Source organism: Rousettus aegyptiacus, unplaced genomic scaffold, assembly GCF_014176215.1.
Source record: "Rousettus aegyptiacus isolate mRouAeg1 unplaced genomic scaffold, mRouAeg1.p scaffold_m13_p_14, whole genome shotgun sequence".
NCBI lineage: Eukaryota > Metazoa > Chordata > Mammalia > Chiroptera > Pteropodidae > Rousettus > Rousettus aegyptiacus.
Genome location: NW_023416289.1, coordinates 35,833,562 through 35,856,346, shown reverse-complemented (window position 1 = coordinate 35,856,346; position 22,785 = coordinate 35,833,562). Strand labels below are relative to the sequence as shown.

The 22,785-nt window shown below is 45.3% G+C and overlaps 1 protein-coding gene across 1 annotated transcript; it reads left to right on the top strand.

Annotated features, from left to right (window-relative positions):
• The first annotated feature begins 24 nt into the window (after positions 1-24).
• Positions 25-17,412, top strand: CACNG7 (calcium voltage-gated channel auxiliary subunit gamma 7). The gene is made up of 6 exons (XM_016130920.2): positions 25-157; positions 2,799-3,023; positions 3,644-3,730; positions 4,121-4,261; positions 15,548-15,693; positions 15,993-17,412. Exons 2-6 carry the CDS (start codon positions 2,828-2,830, stop codon positions 16,248-16,250), a joined length of 828 nt encoding a protein of 275 aa, XP_015986406.1. The 5' UTR covers positions 25-157; positions 2,799-2,827; the 3' UTR covers positions 16,251-17,412.
• The last annotated feature ends 5,373 nt before the right edge of the window (positions 17,413-22,785 follow it).

Genomic DNA, 22,785 nt, shown 5'->3' with positions numbered 1-22,785 from the left:
CGGGAGGGGGTCGGGACGCCGGGCTCCGGGGCGGGGGCGGGGGGCGCGGGCACCGGCGACCCCGGTGGCGGCGGCGGCGGCGGCCGGGGGAAGCTGCGGGGTCGGTCATGCGGCTGCGGAGCCCGCAGCCCGGAGCGTCCGCCCAGCCCTGAGCGAGGTGAGCGCAAGGGAAGGGTCCTGGAAGGAGGCGGAGGGGTGGGGTACCCTTGAGGCGACGGGGGCCGTGGTTTGGGGCTAACAAGATCCTGAGTGGCTCTGGTGGGCATTCTGGCCTTCAAGACGCGCGAGTTGGGGAGGCAGTGGCTAATGGAGGGACAATAGGGCCTAGGGAATCCGGGAGGATGGAGTACGAGGGTCCTGAGTGAGGCCACTGTGCTGTTCACGTCTGAGTCCTCAAGGCCGTGGCCCGGGGGGGTGCAGACCGAGTCCCTGATGGAGGTGGTCTTGGGGGAGGGTGCGGGCAAAGAGCAGGATGTGAGTCTGAGAGAGGGTCCCGGAAAGTGGGGTACGTGCGTCTTTCCAGTGATTGAAGGGAGAAGGAGTTTGGACGTGGGACTTGGAGAAGGGGACCCGCAGGGATTTGAATGTCTGAATCCAGGGCAGGCTCCAGGCGGAGGTTGGAGGTGGGGGTCCCGAAGGATAAGGGTTGGAGACTGGAGGGAAATGTAGAAATTTGGGCGGGCCATTTAGAGTGAGGACCAGTCGGAGCAAGGAAGACGGGAGGCTTCCGAAGGGGAAGAGACATGGGTGACAATGGGCCAGGTCCCAGCTGCGGTCAGCTACCTGGGACTAAGGCGGCCAGGGTTACAGGGTTGCTGATGCTTGTTCCTGAGCGGAGTGGACTGGGAGGAAGACAAGCAACTGGCGATCAAGACCTGGGATGGGGGATGGGAGGAAAGGCCAGTCCGCGTTCTGGCGGACTTGATTTCTGGGTCTTCCAGGAGGCTGGGGGCGGAATGGGGTCGGGACACTGAATACTGGGACGGGGGTGATGATGAACATTGTCTCAGACTCCTATTGTCCTTATTGGGGCGGGGCAGAGTTTTAAAGCTACCAGCATTCTGGTTTAAAAAAGTGAGGTCTCTATAGTCTTGGCTGCATTGCCAGGGGAGTGTTTAGGGGTCTTAACGGTCATAGTTAAAAAGATGATGAGTGCTCTGGTATTCAGGGATGTAGAGGTTTCAGGTTGAGATATGTTGGGGATCCCACCTTGAGTCAAACAAATCATGGGACTGTGCGGTTTAGGGAAAAGTAAGTGGTGAGGATGAAGGCTGATGAATGAGGAAAAGCCTGGTTGGAATCTCCAGACTGCTGATTGGAATTTGAGGGCCCCAGCTGTGAACTGGGAATCTATTGTTTTGAGGGGCCAATGTTAGAGGATCAGGGTTCTAGGTTGGTTGCTGAAGAGGATCTATCATCGGAAGTCCTAACGTAGGAAGTTGGAGTCCGGAATTTCTGGTAGGGAATTGGAGATCTTGAGATGGGGGATGAGAGGGATGGGATCCTGGACTTCCTGATTGGGGTTTAGTGTTCAGAGCTCTGATCCTTAGTTCAAAAGGGGGTCACTTGTTTGACTGGAGTGCTCCGATTAGGGGGCTGAGTTGAGGGGGTTGTCACCAGATCATGGTTTTGACATTCCAGAGTTTATCCAAAATCCTGGCTCCAAGTCTCTGGGTTCCAGTGTTTTGGTGTCCAGCAGCCTGGAATGGAGGTCCAGCATCCCAGGTTCAGGGGCCTACCTGGATATGGGGTGGGGGGAATTAGGGTCCTGGAATCTTGGATCTGGGTCATGGACCACGATTTCAGACTGGGGTACCAAACTGAGAGCAAGGCACAGGATCAGAGTTATAAGGTCACACACAGGTCAAGGTCTTGGTGTTAGAGTTAAGGGTCAAGAGAAAAGTCTAAGGGTTTAAACTTAGGTGGGGACCTCTCCCCAAGGTCTTAGGTAGGCCTGAGGTCAAAGGCTTGAGGCCAAGGTGTTGGGTTAGGGTACTTGGTTAGTGACCCATGTGGGAGATTTCTGGGTGCTATTCAGAGACAAAATCTAAAGGAAAGGGGTCAGGTACTAGGTCAGGGCATGGGGTCAGGACTGTGTGGCCCGGGTTAGGGTTTCTACACAGGTCACATGCTCAGCATCCAGCGTGGAAGGTCCAGCATTCAGGGTCCAGGGACCTAGGTCTTGGCTTAGAGTTGAGATTACAGGCCCTTGTTGGAGTCTGTTATTTAAGGCTGGTGGCTTGGATCAGGACACTGAGTAAGGGTTGGAGGTATGTGCCTGGTCCTAGTGTTGCAGCATCCGATCGGTGTAATAGTTTCTAGGGATTCTGGTGGGGTTCCAGTCTGCTGTCAAGGTCTCAGGTCAGGGCATGAAGTTAGGGCTGGAGGTCCTGGCTCTGGGTTTGAGAATCTGGATATTGAGTTTCTAGTCAGAGTCATAATATTTGGCACCCAATGGTTGGGGCCAAGGTTCAATCTGTGCATCTGGGTTGAAGGTTATGGCTGGAAAGCTTCCCTTGGGCTTGGGAGTCTGGAGTGGCATCTCTGATCAGGATGGAGAGCCAGAGCACAGGTGTCAGGTTTGGGAAGGCAAGTCCCGAGGTTGAGGGTCAACAGTTGGTGCCACGGGTTCAAATCCAGTGATGCGATCATGAGTCAGAACGCAGAGGTCAGATTTCTGAGGTTTGTGTTTGGGGATGGGTATTCTGGCCTGAGTCCACTGCTCCAGGTGGTTGCATGAGACTGAGGACTCTAGCCGGTCCCATCAGATCTCTCTAGGGCAGCTTCTCATCTCTCAGGCCCCGCAGGGCGCCCCCCGCCGCTGAGAATGAGTCATTGCAGCAGCCGCGCCCTGACCCTGCTGAGCAGCGTGTTTGGTGCTTGCGGCCTGCTGCTTGTGGGTATCGCGGTCAGCACTGACTACTGGCTGTACATGGAGGAGGGGACGGTGCTGCCGCAGAACCAAACCACGGAAGTCAAGATGGCACTGCACGCGGGCCTCTGGCGCGTCTGCTTTTTCGCAGGTACAGACCTCACCTGCCCCGCACACAACTGTCCCTGGGACCTGAAAGTCCTTATTCATAGTCCCATCCCTCGGGTTCCAGAAATCCAGAAACTGACCCTGTTTCTCTGCTGGAGTCGAGATCTATGAGCCCAGTGCTGCCACCATCTCCAGGTTCCTAATCCCTGGAGAACTGCCCCAGTCCCCCCTTAAAAGCAGTAGTCAAGGCTCAGAACTTTCCGCTGGACAGTTCTAGTGCTGAATGGGCAGTATAAAAAAAAAAAAAAATCCACGCCTTCTATCATTCAGAAACTCCCCCTTCTAGGAATCCACCCTTCACCCCTTACCCTCTTTAGAGATCCAGCCCCTATTTCCCACAGCCCTATTCACTTGGCCCACAGCCCCTATTCACTAAGGACCCAAGCTTCCAGGCTTGTCCTCCTCCATCCAAAGGCATCTAGGGCAACTGGGTAGAGGGGCTCCTGGACCACCTTCCCCATCCCCCAAAAGTGATACAAACTGTAACCCTTGGATTAAACCTCGTATCCCCATCTCGGGGTCTCCCCGCTGTGTCCTGCCCCTGATGGCCTCACTAGAGCTTTGGAGCCTCCGACCCAACCCTACCTTCTTATCATCTCCCAGGCCGGGAAAAGGGTCGCTGCGTGGCCTCAGAATATTTCCTTGAACCGGAGATCAACTTGGTGACGGAAAACACGGAGAACATTCTGAGTGAGGGGAAGTGGGGGGAGAGGGGGCTAGGCAACAAGGGGGCAGGATCAAAGGGCAGGTCCTGGGAGAAAGAGCAGGATCAGGAAAGAAGCGGAGTAGATGGAAAGGAGCGGAGGCTAGGAAGAAGGCAGAGGGGTGGTATAAGGAGGAGGGGCTGAGTCAAAGGGGCGGAGCCTAGGCAGTGGGTGGAGCCAATAGTACCGTCAAGTCAAATGAGGTGTAACCTGGGCGGAGGGGTGAAGCTCACAGTGTCAGTGTCAGTAAGGGGTGGGGGGGGGGGGTCTGTGGAAAGGGGCGGGGCCACCTAAGGGGTAGAAGTGGAGAGGTCAGAGGAATGAGTAGTGGCCCACCCCCAGACCCTCCTCATGCTTTGTTTCTCTCCTCCCCCAGAGACAGTGCGCACAGCCACTCCCTTCCCCATGGTCAGTCTCTTTCTCGTGTTCACCGCCTTCGTCATCAGCAACATTGGCCACATCCGCCCACAGAGGACAATTCTGGCCTTCGTTTCTGGCATCTTCTTCATCCTGTCCGGTGAGCCTAAGGAAGGGACTGAGGGGCTGGGAGACCATTTTAGGTTCCAGGAACCTGTGGTCCCTCTTCCATTAAGAAAGCAAGTTCCCTGCTGTATAACCTAGAGGACTTGCAGGACCTCCCTGAGCCCCATTTACTCCTCCTGTGAGGTGGAGATAGCAGCACTCATTTCACTAAGTTGTTGACAAGACCAAACCACAGCAAATGCCTGCTGGGTGCTAATTGGGTACCAGGCTCTGTTCTGATACTCACAGCCCTGTGAGGTAAATGCTATTAATAGCCCCATTTCGCAGATATGAAAACAAACACTCAGAGAGATGAAGTCATTTGCTTGGGGCCATACAACCAATGAGAGGCAGAACTGGGGCTCAAACTCACGAATTTCGCCTCCAGAGGCTGTATTTTTAACCATTCTTGATATTTTAGCAATTAACAGATTATGAGGCTTATTTCTTATGCAACATTTTATCTGAAAAAAATTTTCAAACAAACAGAAAAGGCAAAGGAATTTTGGAGTGAACACCCATGTACCCAGTGCTTATGGTCAGCCAATACCATGTTACTACACTTGCTCTGCCCTGCAACTGTTCATCTATCTATATTTCTACTCATCCTTCAGTCTACCTTATTATTATTTATCTTATTATTTTTTATGCATTTCAAAGTTATTTGAGGCATCGATACACTTCACCCTAGATATTTTGTTACGTATGTCATTAGCTAGAGTTCAGTATGTGTTTACAGTTCTTTTTCTTTTGTATGAGTTATCTCACACCATTCTCATAACATCTCTGCCTGGGAGTATTATTGGCACCCACTTGATAAAATGAGGGTACTGAGGCCGGGAATTGTGCAGGGAGTTGCCTAAGACACCAGCATAAGCTGGTGTCCAATGACTCAAGTGTCTCAAATTTCTGAGTAGGGTCCTTTCTGGTGCTTCCCACTTCCAAATTGCAGCTCAGTGTAGTTCAGTTCAGTCCTCTCAGCTCACGTCAGCCCTGATCAACTCAGCTCTGACACCTCTAACTCCATCAATCTTGTCCTACTCACCCCCACCCATTCTGACTCAGTTCTTCAATTCCGTTCAAATTAATTCAACATAATTTAATTAAACTCCATTTAGTTCCTCTTAATACAGTTGGTATTTTATGAAGAAACACTGCTGTACATCTCATTTCCATTCTGTCACTTGGGGCCCCCAATTGGCTCTTCTTTTAGAGAAGGTTCTGCAAATAGTGAAGATAGATCTCCAAATCTCCCTTCCCAGTCTCCTCCTAGCTACTCACCCAGCATTCTGTAGGCTCGGCCTCCCTCGTGCCTCCAACCTGAACTGATGAGATCTTTTCCAGAGAAACCAGGGCGCAACCTCTGTGCAAACTTGAAGCACAGCATGTGAAGCCAGACACCGAGCTAAATTAAGACATATTGAATGTCACCATCCCAGAGTGTCAGAGCGAAAGGTCTCATCATTTTCAGATGGAAAAATAGTGGCCTAAAGAGAGAAAGTGAGGCAAGAGTAGGTAGCATGGGGACTTTAATTTACCCAAAGCATTAGAAGGAAAATCCCATCATTTGTGGTTCACAGAAGTGGAAACAGGAGAGGTGACCTAGCAAGGCAGTGGCAGAGCTGGGATTAGAATCGAGGGATTTTTTCATTGCAAAACTCATGCTCATACCAGTGCACCAGAATCTGACTTCCCAAGGTCAAGACAAGGATCAGTGATGCTGTCGGGGCTGGAAGTTAGGCCTCCGATGTAATAATAGAGTAATTTGAACAGAGCTGAACCCCACTTCCTGAACTCCCTTCTCTAGTTCATTTCATGGGCTATGACTTATGGGCCCTATCCCAAGCTATTCAGTCATGCACTTAAAAGGGTTGTGGAGTATAGAGGCTGATGGCACATGCAGCTGTAAACCTGGAAAGACTTGGGTTCAAACTCTACCATGTACTGTATGTGCTACAATCTTCATTTATGGAGTTATCGAAAGAACAAATCTTGGTCAGGGGTTGGCAGACTTTAGATAGTAAATATTTCAAGCTTCTGAGCTAAAGAGCTGTAGTGCCAAAGCAACCAGAGGTGAAGCAGTGGGCATGACTGTGTTCCAATAATATATTTATGGACCCTGAAATTTGAATTCAGTGTAATTTTTCATGGGTTATAAAATATTCTTTTGTTGTTTTTCCCTCTCACCATTAAAAAATATAGAAACCACATTTATTTAGCTCACAAATCATACAAAAACACACAGTGGGACAAACTGTAGTTTGCCAACTTCTGTTCTAGATCATGGGTGTGAAGATCTCAATTGAGTGCCTAGTCTATAACAATAACTGCTTGACATGTAGTAGTTTTAAATACATACATACGTGCATACATGCATACATACAAACATAAATAGTAGTAGTAACAACAACAACCATAATAATAAACATTTTATTGAGTGCTGTGGTTTGGGGAAGTTCTAAGTGCTTTATGCAAATCAAGTTATTTGTTTTTCTTCACCTTGTAAGGCACATGCAATTATTATTATCATTTTCTGGTTCAGGAAACAGAAGCATCAGAGGTTAATTTGCTCCATTGTGGAAGCAGAATTCCAACACAAGCTTTCATCATGGCACTAAACTATTCCACCACAAGTAAAAATCATCAAAATGAAAAAAAAATTTAAAGGGAGGAAAGGATGGAAATAGTACTAATATTTTAGATACTGGAACAGAATGATCTGTCCAAACACCTCATGTTCTCAAGGAGGAAACGAAGACTTAGAGAGAAAGACAGGAGTTACCTGAGGTCTGGGAAATGGTGGAGTTGACATTTAGTTGTGGTTAAAGCAAGGGAAGGTTGGGGCAGGGGAAGGAAAGGGTGTTAAACATCCCTCAAAGAACTGTGTTGGGGATGGACCAGAGGAAAATGGGCAAACCAAAGAGGTGATTTGTACAGTGGTCCAAGCGATAGCAGATAAGATTTGAGCTGGGGCTGAGGCTGGCAGGTTAAAGAAGACAGGATGGCTTTGAGAGAGAAGGATATTGACAGAAAAATCAATAGAACTAGATGACTGAATATAGTTGGTGAGAGATGGAGTGGGGAGGCTGGAGTGACATTGATTTTTCTTTTTCCAAGTACATGACCCATATTAACTCCTGATTCTCAAAAACGTGCCCTATGTGTTGCTCATTTATTCACTCATTAAACATTTACAGAAGCATCCAAAATGCCAGGCCCTGGGCTGGACACTGGAAACACAGCTGGATTCGAAATGAGAGTCCACATGCAGTCAGCCATAAAACAGCCCCAACTACACATCCATCAAAGCTTGTTATACACCACTGAAATAGCTTTGGTGCTTTGATGAATTCCCACTGCACTTAGAATATGTCCAACCAAACTCCTCATGCTGGCCTGCAGGTCTTCTATGATTTGTCTACCGCTCAGATCTATGACCTCGTTTCCTAACCCACTGACACTCTTTCCATTGCTTATAACTTCAGCCACACTGGGCTCCTGCTACTCCTTGAAAAGGTTGAATCTTTTCACTCACTAGCCCTCCGTTCTCAGAAGTCTCTTCCCCCTAATTTTCAAAGGACCTAATCTTTCCTTTTTTAGTGTTTCTTTCTCTGACAGCAGTATGTTATGTAATGCTGCCTTGCCCTCACTCTACTGTCCCATTCTCTGTTTTATTCATTTTGTAACACTTACTGCTATCATCAGTCATCTTATTTGCTTTCTGCCTTCTCCTACCAGAATGTAAACTCCAATAGGCAGGGGCCTTTACAGATATGCTCCTATTTGTATCTGCTGAGCCTAGATGAGCTGCTGGTACAAAGTGCATGTTGAAATATTCGTAGAATGGATGAAGGTTTGGGACAGTTTGGGGACTGTGAGGAAAAGGGGAGGATGGTGGGAGTGACCAGGATTCCAAGGGTGACATCCAAGTTGATGATACTGAAGGGGCGAGGGGGAATTTTTCAAGTGAAGAATGATTAGGGCATTGCATGTGGATAGTATTCACAGCCTTTGTTAAGACCCCAGAAAGCAAGTAAGACCAGGGTGGCCTGTGTGCAGCTCTCCGTGGTCCTAAAACACTATTGTTCTAAAGCCAGAATGTTTCTATGTCTCTTGGAATGTAGATTGTCAGTTGCCTTCTGTGCTCTAAGAATTCTGAAGCTGATGTAGTGGATGGGAGGTGGGGGAGGGGCAGGGAGCGGGGCGGAGGCGAGAGCTGGGTTACAGAGCAAGGGGAAGAAAGGGAGAGAGAGAAGGAACAAAAAGGTTATTTTTGGAGAACCAGAGCCGCTATAAAAATGGCCAGAAAGGAGAAAGAACAAGAATAATTTACCTTTTGGCATTGTGTTAAACTAACTCTCAGTTACTAAAAGCAAATCTATAATGAAAAAGCTTTATCTCTGGGAATATTTGTCTCCTCATCAACCTTGGCTCCTGACTCTGTCGTTATAGAGAATGGTATTCAAGGCTGTTGTGTGAACCTGGGACTTAAGGTGAGGTAGGCGCAGTTTGCAGCAATCACATTGTAAAGAATGTCAGGCTATGGGATGAATACCTTCTTCTGTGGGTAGCAGGGAGCCATGGAAGACTTTTGACAAGAGAAGAATATAGTCCAATATGGGTTTTAGAAATAACCAGTTCCTAAAACAGGGAGATGAGGGTTAGGAGTGTACAGTGAGACAGGCATCGACAATTAGCCTTAACTGGGTCAGAGGACTCAGAGATGCATAAGGGGGTTAGATTTTTGAGTAATTCAGGAAGTGAAGTGGACATCACTTGATGACTGAGCATTCTTGATAAATGAGAGCGAGAGAGGGGGAGAGAGAGAGAGAGAGAGAGAGGAATCGAGATGACTGTCTGCATATGACTAGGGTACCTGAGTAAGTATGATTTCTGGGCTTACTCTGCTACTCCTTTCCTGTAAACTTGCTCACCTGTCAAGACCTATCTCTGATGCCTTTCCACCATGTGACACATCATGGGGCCCCTCCCTTGAATGTCAAAATTATGGAATACTACAAGTTGAAAGCAGGATAAAAGTTCAGAACAAGTAAAAGTTAATTCTTAGAAGAGATTGAGGAGAGGTGGGATTTAGAGTTGATTAAAAAAGGGAGACAATTATGAGATTTTCTGGAAGTTCTAGTTGAGAAGCAAGTGTATTCATCCATTCAATTAGCATTTATCATGTGCTGGATCTCATGCTAGACACTAGGAATACAATTTGGAACAAGATAGGCTAGTTCCAAGCATCCCAGTGGGGTTGGGGGAGATATGTGACAAAAAAATTACAAATAGATGGAAAATATAAAGTCAGCTGGTGTTAAGTGTCACAAGGAAAAATTACTCCAGTTACTCCAATTTTTTAGTGAAGACTTTGAAATCCACAGAACAGTACAATAAACACAGGTATACGTTCTTCTACCTACATAGATATACCTGTATCCTGCATTTTGCTAACGTTTTGCTGCTTCGCTGTATATTCTCTCTTTCGTCTCCCTCCCCCACCTTCACCCCCTTACCATTTCAAAGTAAGTTGCAGTCATCATGATAGTTTATTTCCAAATATTTGAGTGTGCAACTATTAAGAGTAAGAACATTCCTCTACATAAACACAACACTACAAAAACACCTAGAAATTTTACAATAATTCTATAATATAATTTATTCCATTTTAAAACTGTCTTAGTGGTTTCAAAAATGCCTTTTATAGCTTTCTCCCAGAACTAGGATTCAATCTAGGTTCATGCATAGTATTTAGTTAATGTCTCTTTTAGTTCAGACCAGTCCCCTCACTATGTTATTTACAACACTTACTTGTAAAATGTATTCCATTATAAAAATATAGAAAGAATAGTATAACGAAATGGTATAATGAAATGCTAAACTCAGTATCCTTCACTGAGTTTTAACAATCGTCAGCATATGGTGAATCCTTTTTTAGACATACTGCCATATCTCCCTTCTGCACTTCACTACATTATTTTAAAGCCAGTTTCACGCATTAAATAATCTTATCCATAAATATTTCAGAATATCTCTGAGAAATAAGTATTTTGTTATTTAGCATAACCACAACACCATTATCATGCCAAATAATTAAGAATAGCTGCTTACTATTATTTAATATCTAGTTAGTGTTCAACTTCCCCACTTGTGTCATTAATGCTTTTTTTACAGTTAACTTGTTGCAAATCAGGACCCAAATTCCACTTGTACATCTAGTTGATAGATCTCTAAAGCCTCTTCTAGTCCATAACAGTCCCTCTCCAATTTACTCCTTGCCATTTATTTGCTGAAGAAATCCGGTCATCTGTCTTGTAGAATTCCCACACTCTAGATTTTTCCAATTGCATTCACATGTCATGGTTTAATATGTCCATTCATTCCTGTGTTTTCCTGTGAAACCGTTTTTGATCAGATCCAGGTTTGATTTTTTTTTTTTTTCAAAAATACTTTATAGATAGGTGGTGCTATTTACAATGACTGCATTACATTGGATACATAATAGGGTCTGGTTATCTCTTTTTGAGATGTTAAGAGTGGTCACTGCTTCAGAGGTTATCAGCTTGATCCTTGTCATTTTCCTTTTGTAGAATATCTCACATCCTGGATTTGTGGGATCCTCATGGCATCATTTCATTTGTTCCTCTTTCCTTGTATTTTCTGTGACCTGGGAGCTATGTCTAGAGTCTTGGCTTTATTAGATTTAGGTTACACATGTCTGGCAAGGAGATTCAGAGGTGGGCTATGTTCTTTATATCTTTACTTCAGGTAGCAAATTGTGTCAAGTTGTTCCACCATGAGTGGCACAAAGTTTGAACCCTTGGTAAAGGTAGTAGTCACCAGAGCTCTCTATTGAAAAGAGGCATTTTTTCCTTCATAATGAATAAATAGTCTGCACACATTGGCACCTTGGGGGAAAAATCCTGTTTGGGGATACCTAATACACACACACACACACACACACACACACACACACACACACACACTATTTTGGAGAAAAATTAAACCTACAGAAAAGTTGCAAAAATAATACAATGAACTCATATATCCTTCACCTAGACCAATTTTTAACATTTTTGCCTTTTTCTTTCTTTCTATCATCTGTCTATCTGTCTGCCTGCCTGCCTACCTACAGATCTATCTATATCTATCTATCATCTATCTATCTATCTATCTATCTATCTATCTATCTATCTATCTAATCATCTGTCTATAAAACCACTCAAACGTAAGTTGCAAACACTTCACCCCTAAATACTTCAGCAAGTATCTCCTAAGAATAAGTGTATTTCCTTTTCTAAATGCAGTGCAATAATCAAATTCAGCAAGTTTAATGATAGCTAATACATAGTCCACATCCCAACTTCACCAGTTGTCCCAATGCTGACTTGTGTGTAGTTGTTTCTTCCCCTAATTTGGGATCCAGTCTAGGATCACACTTTGTATTTCCTTGTGTCTCTTTCATCTTCTTTCATTTTTTATATAGTTCCTGTGCCCTTTAAAAAAATTTCTCTTTCGTGTTGACATTTTCGAAGAGCACAGCCAGCTGTGTTGTCAAGTGCCCCAGTTTCCATAAGAGTGGATTCAGGTTACACAAATTTCAGCAGGAGCCCTCAGTAAATGAGGCAGTGGCATGCTCATATCAGGAGGTCTTGGTGTCAATCTGTCCCATTATTGATGTTAACATCCATCACTTGGCTAACTTGGCATCTGTCAGTTTCCTTTACAAAAAAGGCAAAAAAATGTTTTAATAATCTCTTTGTAATTAATAGGTATGCCGTAGGGAGATTCGGTCATCCAGCGATTTAATGTCCACTGGTGATGTTTGCCTGAATCCCAGTATTAATACTGAAGTTGCAAAATGGTATTTTCTAATTCTGTTAAGAAGATTTCTCTCTCTTCTTTTATTATTTATATATTTAAAAATATATATCAGTATGGATTCACTTTTCTTTTTTGAAATCGGTGTTATATGCTATTACTTTTACTATTCATTTTGGTGTTAAAATTGTTCCTAGTTGTGCTATCAGGAACCCCCTTCAAACTAGCTTCTGTTTTTGTTTGTTTGTTTGACATATTCCCCCTCTTTTTTGAGTACTTCCTTGCTGTGTGGCAGGAATGCACGTTTACGCTCCTGTCCCAGGCTTCAAATCAGATATTTCTCCTGGGAGCCCTGGCTACTTATGTAGTAGGGGATGGCAATAGAGACCAAAATCTGGGTGCAAGGTGTGCTCACTGCTGCCAAGGTGTCACTGCTTCTAGAATCTTTGAAAACACAAAGCTGAAAGAGTGTATATATATATATATATATATATATATATATATATATGTATATGTATATATATATATATACACACACACACACATATATATATATATATATATTTGTGTAACAGGAGTTTATATTGCAGCCAAATAACACAGGATTCTTCATTGCCTTGCCCAATTCTGACTTGTGTCTTCCTGTTTTTAGAATGTGAACTCTAGCTCCCCAAAACATCAATATATTTACACATCTGCTAACCCTACAACCCACACAGATTAATTTCAGAACTGTTACCTCTAGGCCACTCCCAACAAAAATCCCTATTAAGTATGGTTCATGACTTCTTTGCAGATCTTTGTGTCTTCAGACTAAAATACACAATCAAAGCACTGTATTCAAAAGTTCCTTGGATAACAACGTTTCCCCCACCTAAGGTCGTATTAGTAATTTGCTATGTCAGTTTCACTTATTTTTGTTTGTGTTCAATTTTAGTTTTTCCCTATCCTTGTTGATTTTATCTTTTGAATATGTAAAATATTAGCATAGCTCTAAAGGTCAAATTCATATATGTGTTTGCATCCGCACCAGCAACATATAGGAGCTTCTGTTCCCCTGGCCTCACTGGAAGAAATAATCGTGAAGTATTTTAACTTTTGATGGTCTGATGCATAAGGCATGGTATCACCTCTCATAGTTTTCACCTACATTTTTCTTACTTTGAGTGAGGGAGTGTTTTTTTTTACAGGGAGGTCACAGAAGACCTAAAGAGGTGACAAGGAAGGAGAGATCTAAATGAGGTGACTCAGAGAGAATGGAGAAGTCTGGAGGAAGAGCATCTCAGGTTGAGAGAGCATTGTGTGCAAAGGCCCTAAAGCAGAAAAGAGCTTGACGTGTTCGACAGAGAGTAGGGGATTCACAGGGCCTATGTAGAGGGGACAAGGAGAGACTAACCAGGGATGAGGCTGACAGGCACCAGACCATGTAGATTTTGTCATCCAGTGGTCAAGAAAATTTCTCTGTAAAGATCTGGGTGATAAATATTTTCAGCTTTACTGGCCATGCAGTCTTCAACACAGCTTCAGCTTTGCCATTGCAGCCACAGGCAATGTAAACCGACAGTCTGTGGCTGTGTTTCGATAAAATTTTATTTATGGACCCTGAATTTGAAATTCATAGACTTCTAAAATTGAGATATTGTAATTCACATCACCTAAAGTTCACATAATTCTGTGGTTTTTAGTATATTCACAAGGTCGCACAACCATCTCCATTACCTAATTCTACAACATTTTCATGACCCCCACAAGAAACCTCACACAGCCTGTCATAATCCCCTCATCCACTCCATTTCCTGGCAACCACTCTTCTACTTTCTATCTCTGAATTTGCCTATTTTGGACATTTTGTATAAATGGAACCATACAATATGTGGTCTTTTGTGTCTGGCTTCTTCCACTTGGCATATTTCCTACATCATCCATGTGGTAGCATAAATCAGTACTTCCTTCCTTTTTTTGGCTGAATAATATTCCTTTATATGGCTATCCCACATTTTGTTTATCCATGCAGTTGATAAACATTTAGATGTTTCCATTTCTTTTTTTTTTTTTGGCTGTTATGAATAATGCTGCTACAAACATTTGCACACAAGTTTTCGTGTGAACATATGTTTTCAGTTCTCTTGGGTAGACACCTAGGAATGGAGTCACTGGGTCATATGGGAATTCTATCTTTAACACTCTGAGGAACCACCAAGTGAAATTCACGTACTTTTTACATGCCACAAAACACTATTTTTTTTCTATTTTTTCCCCCCAACCATTTAATTATGTAGAAGCCACTCTTAGCTAGCAGGCTGTACAAAAATAGGAAGCTGGATTTAGCCCATAAGCCATAGCTTGCTGATCTGTGCTATAGGCACAGATTTATTCTGGGGGTGATTGGTAAACAAGTGTGTGTTTGTAAGGTTCTGGGGGGAAATGCTGTTAAGGATTACATGGATTAATTTAGTGTAGGAGACTTCGTAGCCTCCTTAAGTTACCCTTGGCATGTTTAAAAGAAAGTTCATCCTGAGGAAATGATATTTGCCTCTTAAAAATTCTCAGACAAGACCTCTCCTCTCCACCTTCCCCAATGTGCCTCTATTTCCTCAATTGTAAATGGGGTTAAAAATGGTGCCTACTTGAAAGGGTTGTTGTGAATTTTGAGTTAAGTTAATCATATATCACACTAAGAGTTGTGCCTGGCACAGAATAAGATCTATATAAGCTGTTGCTATTATCGTTATTATTACTATTACTATTATTATTAATGTTGCTGTTATTATCCAAATGGCCTTCACTCAGGCTTCATCTTTCTCCCCCTGGGATACACAAGTTCAGTGTCTTTCCTCTGCTCCAGACCTTGCATGGCTCCCTTGGCATCAGTACCCAGCTCCTCAGCCTGGCATGTGGGGCTCCTCATAGTGGTGTCCTCACCCCCTCTCTGGCCTCATTTCCTGTGGCTGTGCCCCATGTTGTAGCCACATGGGTGAATCAGCTCACACTCAGCCTCCAAGCTTTTGCCTGTTCTGTTTCCCCTGTCCAGAGTTGTATAATGAATACTCTTATTTTTCCCTGGGCCTCATCCTGTAGGACAAGGTCATTCTTCCAGGAAGCTTTCCCCTGCCCCTCCCCCAGGTGGGTTTGGTGCCTCTTCTGGACACACAGAGCTCTGTGCTACTAGTTCCCTTACATCACGTATCACCACGTATGTGACTGTTTACCAACACTCAGATTTGCTTCCCTTAATTGTATTGTGAGCTTCTGGATGCAAATATGGGGGGGGGGGCAAGATTCATCTCCAAGATCCCTGCACCCAGCCTAGGCCCAGCACACAAAGTGCATCAAAATTAGTCCAGGCCATAGCAGGGAGGACAGGGAAGGGGACGGTGGTGAGGTGAGGGGGAGGGGTCCGGGGCTGGGGCGAGGGGTCCACTGCTAATGGAGCAAGGGTGTCCCTCCGCTCCCCCAGGCCTCTCCTTGGTGGTGGGCTTGGTTCTTTACATTTCCAGCATCAATGATGAGGTCATGAACAGGCCCAGCAGCTCTGAGCAGTATTTCCACTATCGCTACGGGTGGTCTTTTGCCTTCGCTGCTTCCTCCTTCCTACTCAAAGAGGTGATGTCTGTGGGGCCCAGATTGTAGGATTGAATGGGAGGGGTCTGGGGGGCCTGATTCCTGGATCCAGGAGGAAGAGGAGGCTGGGGGTGTAGACTTTGGATTCAGAGGGAGGCGGTGGCTGAGGGCCTGACCCTTGGGTCCCGGGGGAGGAGGGTCCGGAGGTCCTGGAGGAGGAGGGGGCTGGGCCCTAATTGCGGGGTTCTGGGGAAGGAGGAAGCTGGAGGCCCGGCATCTTGGGTCCGGGGATAACAGGGAGCCCAGGGCCAGCCATGGGCTCTGACGGTGCCTTGACGTAGGGGGCCGGCGTGATGTCCGTGTACCTGTTCACGAAGCGCTACGCGGAGGAGGAGATGTACCGCCCCCACCCGGCCTTCTACCGCCCGAGGCTCAGCGACTGCTCGGACTACTCGGGCCAATTCCTACAGCCCGAGGCGTGGCGCCGCGGCCGCAGCCCCTCTGATATCTCCAGCGATGTGTCCATCCAGATGACGCAGAACTACCCTCCTGCCATCAAGTACCCAGACCACCTGCACATCTCCACCTCTCCCTGCTGAGGCCCTGCTACTCAGAGATACCCTCTCGTTGACCGCCTCCCGGGTCTCCCGGAACGCAGCTCCTTTCGCCCCTCAGAGCTCCACCTGGAGGGCGCCGCTCACGCTTTAACCCCGCCCACTTCCCAGAGGCCCCGCCCCGTCGCCCTGGCCCCGCCCTTTACCGGCCTTTTTTCTCCGCTGGGCCCTGCCCTTTCCAAATGGCTCTTCCTTTTTTTCCGCAGGTCCCGCCCATCTCATCTGGCCCCGCCCCTCCCCGCATATTAGAGCCTCTGTTATTCCAGGCTCTGAGCACCCTCACAGGGAACCACCCCCACCTCCACCGCCGTGCAGGCGCCCACCTACACTGAGCCCCCAAAATGCCGCCTCCCCGCAGGGCCTCAGGGCTGGAGAGAAGGGTCCGGTAGCCGTCAGGAATACCAATCATCCTCTTCTCACCTTTGCCGCGGCGTCTCTGCTTCCTGGCCCAGTCTCACTTCTGAACCTTGGAGGTTCTTGGGTGCAGTGGAGGGCCTCCTTGCTCCGCCCACAGATCCGAGGTGAGGTGGGGGCTGGAGGCTGTGGGTACCGTTAATGTGGTACCCCCTACACACGAACATGTCTCCTTCCCTGGTAGACCTCTTTTTTCTCACCGGTTAGACTCTTCTAGGCCTCCAGGTTACCTGCCGTTCAGGGTACGCTGTCTAACCGACGTTGCTTTCTCAGCTGTCCTTAGCTTCTCTCTCTTCCTCCTCTGTCTCTTTGCTCCTCTCGGCCCGCACATCCAAAGCCCCGGGGTGCATCCAGCCCCGCACACCACTTGAAGGATGGAGACCCTAGGGTGAGGGAATTCCATGCTATTTCCACACTTGTGCCCGCCTCTTCCCCCTAGAGACCGCTCCGGGGAGGGAGAGGCAGTAGCGGGGGTCAACACCCCCTAAACCTCGAAGTCTTCCATTTTCTGGCACTCCCCCCGCCATTGAAATCCCCCTTTTCATCTCAGACCCCTAACTCTGGCCTCTTTCAAGGGTCAGTCCTCCCTCTTGGACAGATTTGGGAGGGGTACCAGGAATTCACTCACCACCCCTTATTAGGGGAGGACGGGCGAGATAGCACAGTGTTCTACACGGAACCAGAAAGGCCCCCGGGGTGGGGGGTGGGGGACAGAGAAGGGACGGGGACTTTTAGTTTGCATCTTAGGGGGGAGGGGGGAGGGGAGACCGCAGCAGTTCATCTGTCTTTACACAACGATTTTTAACGAGGCTGATGGGGAGGGGGGTTTTGGGGGGGGAGGGGGTGGTGTGGGGAGGCCTGGCTCTGTTATTTACCGTGTATCATATGTAAATAACAACAGAAACTTCAATAAACTTTATTTCAAACACGTCTCCGTCTGCCCAGGGAGTGGGCGTTGGGTACAGAGAGCTAGGACTGGGTCTAGACGCCTAGGATCAGAGAACAAGGTTAGATTGGTGTTTGTTAAATTACTTAATCCTTTTCATTATCAGCAACAGAACTTTATAATTCAGTCTGTGTAAAGCACGTATGACAGCAAATGACACGAAGCAGGATCAATAAAAATTAACTCTTGTTATTACTCTGATTATTTAGAGTACTGTTACTATTATGCACCTTCCTTTTACATTCACTGCTCTGTTTACTTTTCTCCCCAAGCCTACAGGCTGAGTTTATTGGACTCATTTTGCAGCTAGGGCCATTGGGGTAAAATGATTCTGGGAGCAATGGATTTTCTAATGCTTGGCTCAGTCACTCTGTCAAGAAATAACTGTTAGCATTTATTGCGCACCTACTACAAGCCTCACACTTTTCTCTCACACATGATCTCATGAGATTCCCAGTGGCCCTGGGAAGGAATTATCATGCACATACACACACAATGGGCTCTGAGGTCTGTGATATCTCCCCACATTGAGGAACTAAAACCAGCCTGAGTGCTTGATAATCTTGTTTCAGATATGTATTGAAAAGGAAACAGTTCTATCTTAGCCCTTGGGTTCTTTGGTCTTAATTTAGCCTTTGGTGACACTTAGAACAACTTCAACCACAACCACATTTATCAATCTGTCATTAGGTGTCAGGTATTCCCACTCATTCACTCATTGGATTCTCCCAGCCACCCTGTGAACTGGGCATTCCATGTAACCCCATTTTGTAGATGGAGAAACTGAGACTAGGGGAGGTAAGGTCACCCACCTGGTAAGATGCAAAGGAGAATTCACACCCTGGCGGGCTAACTCCAGTCTGCTCTCTCAGCTGCAGTATATTACTGCTAGGAATTTGATGCAAACTCATTCTGTGACCTTGAGCAAGTCTTTAAATCTCTGGGACTTCCGTTTTCTGTAACAAGGTGGGGGGGGATGGGCTAGAAAGGTTCCAAATCTTTTCAGAGCAGGGAGAATTGGGAGGAGGGGGGTATATTAGCAGGAAAGAATTAAGATTCAGCAGGATCAGCTTCCATGGAAGAAATAGTCTGAGTCATGCACAATGATTTTAGGAATTTCTGGCAGTCATGCTGGAGATTTGGGATGGCAAATACGTTCGGCTGCTTTGTCAAGACTAATCGATTTCTAGTGGCTGCCAGGAGCACAGTGTTGATATGGATTTTGAACTTCTGCTCAGTGGGAAAGGATGTCTCCATCCATTATTGCTGCCTGCCATCCTGATCAATTGTTGCTGCCTGTCTTGCCAGCAGGATGGGCGGTTGTGGTGCAAGTGCTGGTTTTGTTGATTTTGTCTGGAACATAACAACTTACAGTCCTAATGTTTATGTTACTTAAAAAAAAAAAAAGCCAGTTGTTGTTTTGCTTTTTACATTTTGAAAATGGAATGGGATTCCATTGTTAAAGATTTATTTGTTTGTTTTTAAGGAATGCTGTGAAAAGTCAGTCCTACCTCTGACCTCTTGACATCCAGAAATCGCTCCACCAAGGCACTACCATCTTTTAACATATAATTTCAAGAAAATCTAAGCATAATGAAACATATACGCATGTGTTTAAACTCACACACAAGTGAACGTGCAGCAAATATGTACATATATGTTTGACACAGCATTTATCATAGTATCCACATAGTTCTGTACCTTGCAATTTCACACTGAAGTTTAGTATGAAGATCATTTAGTATCGGTTATGTAACTCTACCTTACTGGTTTTCAAGGCCACTTAACAAAAAATGCTTTGCATAAATTAGTTGCATAATTTATCGAGTGTTTCCTCTGTGCCAGCAACTTTGCATTCAAGTCCTAACACCTTACATTCAATAACCCAAGGAGATTTGTGCCTTTATTATCATCCCCATTTTGTAAATGAGATCCTGAGGTGCAGAGAGATTAATTAACTTCCTCCTGGTCACACAGCTAGTAAGTGTTCAAACTAAGATTAGAAACCTGGGAGACTCCTGACCTGTCATGCTTAACCACTAAGCTGTATACCTCCATGTATATTGCAGCCACATAGTTCTATCTGTTTTTCTATTATTGCTCTTACACAGTGTTTTGCACTCAGTTCATTTACAGCAGGGGTTCCCAGTCCCTGGGCCATGGACTATACTGATCTGTGGTCTTTTGGGAACTGGGCTGCACAGCAGAAGGTGAGAGATGGGCAAGAGGGTGAAGCTTCATCTGTATTTGGTACTGGCATCACCGCCTCAATTCCATCTCAGATTGTCAGGCATTAGATTCTCTTAAAAGTACTGGTCCCTGGGTCCAAAAATGTTGGGTACCGCTAATTTACAGCACAATATTACACATCGGTGGTTCTTGAAGTGTGGTCTAGGGAGCCTAGGCATCATTTTTATACTAATACTACAATACTGTTTCCCATTTTCACTCTTAATCTCTTGTGAGTTTAAGTCCAGAGTGTTTGGGTAGCTTCGCACAATAGACTGAATACAGAAGCAGATGTGAGAAAGTAACCTTCTTCTATGAGGCCAAATGTTGAATAGATTTTCAAAAATACAAGCCAACATGACTATATTTGGCAATATATAGTTATTTTTGACTAAAATAAATTGTTCATGAAAACATGCAATGAGTTTATTATTTTACTAAAATGAATGTTTATTGTAATACCTCCATTTGAATTTTGACTATGTTGAATATTGATAGACATAGTATATACATAAACAAACGCTCTTTGGGGTCCCCTAAAGTTTTTAAGTGCATTAGAAGTCCTGAGACCAAAAAGTTTAAGCATTGTCATTGTACGTCATGGAGGCAATATATCAGAAGTAGAGGTTTGCCTCATTTTTGCAGTGACTATGTAGTGGCCTACTGAGTGGAGGTACAGATGTTCCTTCTTATCCATGGGTTCCAAGACCCCCAGTGGATGCCTGAAACTGCAGATAGTACCAATTTTTATATGTACTATATTTTTTTCTGATACATACTCACCTTTTCACCTAAAGGAAGCACTTTATGGCTTCCCTTTGGCATATTCAAATTGCCGGCACCACTATTCTTGCATATTGGGGCCCTTATTAACTAAAATAAGAGTGACATGAACACAAGCACTGTGATACCATGACAGTCTATCCAATCACCAATATGGCTGCTAACTCACTACCAGGCAGGTAGCATTTACAGTGTGGAGACACTGGACAAAGGGATGATCCGTGTCTTGGGCGGCATGGAGGTGGACGGTGAGATTTCATCATGCTTCTCAGAACGGTGCGCAATTTAAAACTTAGAAATTGTTGTTCCTGGAATTTTTCATTTAATATTTTTGAACCAAGGTTGACCATGGGTAACTGAAACAATGGAAAATTAACCATGGATAAGGAGGGGTGGGGCTACTGTAATTTAACAATATATTATATTTTTATTATAAATTTAAGCCATGATTTTCAAATTTAAGCGGCAGAGAAGGATACAAAGAAAAAATAACTTTCTCTTTTGCCTATTCTCAAACTGAGTCTCGTTTCACAGAGGGAACAATTGTTATTAGTTTCTTCTTTTAAACCAGTGGTTCTCCACTTGGGGTGTTTTTGTCCCCAGGGGACAATGAGCAGTATCTGGGGACATTTTTGAATGTCACAACTCAGCAGGAGGATGCTGTTGGCATCAAGTGGGTAAGGAATGCTGCTAAAGTCCCTGCAATGCACAGGACAGCCCTTACCAGAAAGATTATCTGGCCTAAGATGTGACTGGTGCTGAGGTTGAGAAAAACCTGCTTTAGACATTATCTCTGCATTTAGATATTCTCCCTTGTGTGTGTGTGTGTGTATGTGTGTGCGCACGCGCGCGTGTGTGTGTGTGTTTTACTAATACAAATGAGATTTTGCTAAATTGATTTATAAGCAGCAACTCTTAACTTGAAGGGGGCAAGAATCAGATCAAAGCTATAGATTCACAGAAGAGAATACCTATATTCACAAAATTTGGTATACAATTTCAGAAAGCCCTGCCAGGATTCCTGAGATGTGTGATTTAGAATCAGAATCCCAGAATATTCCATCCAGGGGGAGATCTGTAACTGCACCCGCCATCCCTTTTACAGGCGAGAGGATAAAGGTGCAGAGAGAACAAAGGTTTGATTCTGGGTACTTTAGGGAGGCAAGGAAAAGCAAGAATTGGAATTCAAGCCACCTGACTCCCTAGCACTGGAATATTTCCACTTCACCCTGAATGAGGACGTTTTAGAAATGCTGATCTTCTCTTCCTGATAGAGCGGGAAAACATGCCACTACCACTCTGCTCCTCTTGAGAAAACACAAAGGGCCCAGCTGCACTTGATGACAAACACTCCAGCACCTGGGGAACAGCACACTCAGGATGTGAGACAGGGAGAGGGGTTGGACAGGGACAAGAGGTTGTAACTGGCTGCTAGAGGAGAGAGACCTCAGAATCTGTATCCACTTCTTCCCTGGTTCTTTCATTTATTCCTTCATCCATCCACCATCCACCCACCCATCCATCTATCTATCCATCTATTCATCCATCCATTCATTTAGCACCTGTGGACCGAGGCTTCCTATCTACTATGGCTAGGATCTGGGGGATACTGAAGTGAGCCAGATCTATGCCTGTCCTCGAAAAGCTCTCACTCTGCTGGGAGAGGACCGACCAATGCACCAACCACAATGCAAGGTGACTGTGTTCCAATGAGGGCAGAAGAGGGCATAGTGGAAGCACAGTTATAACCCCTGAAACGGCCTTGGAAGGTCAGGAAGGGCTTTCCAAAGAGAGCATATAAATCGAACGTTCAAGAGAAGGTAGAGTGTTTGTTGCATGACAGAGAGATGGAAGGGGGTTCTGGGCAAGGGAGCCACACTCAGAAACCTCAAAAGCATGAAGGTTCTGGGCACAGTGTGGAAAATGTTTCCCGTTTACAGGAAGAAGCAGCAAGAAAGGTAGCATATGACATGACTTCTGCTCTTGGCAAAGAACATAGGTGAGGAGCTTAGATTTTCTCCTGAGGGCAATAGGGAGCCATAGAGAATGTTAAGCAGAAGAAAGACAGGTCAGCTCTGAATGTTAGAAATAACCTTTAGGGTCCAGGTGAAAACTGGACTGGAGGAGATCAGTGGTGTAGGCTGGTGG

Excerpts from the sequence above, each read along its gene's own strand:
- CACNG7 (XM_016130920.2), top strand. The coding sequence starts at position 2,828 with ATGAGTCATTGCAGCAGCCGCGCCCTGACCCTGCTGAGCAGCGTGTTT. Across the intron at positions 3,024-3,643 it reads GCGCGTCTGCTTTTTCGCAG|GCCGGGAAAAGGGTCGCTGC; the intron begins GTACAGACCTCA and ends ATCATCTCCCAG. Across the intron at positions 15,694-15,992 it reads CCTCCTTCCTACTCAAAGAG|GGGGCCGGCGTGATGTCCGT; the intron begins GTGATGTCTGTG and ends GCCTTGACGTAG.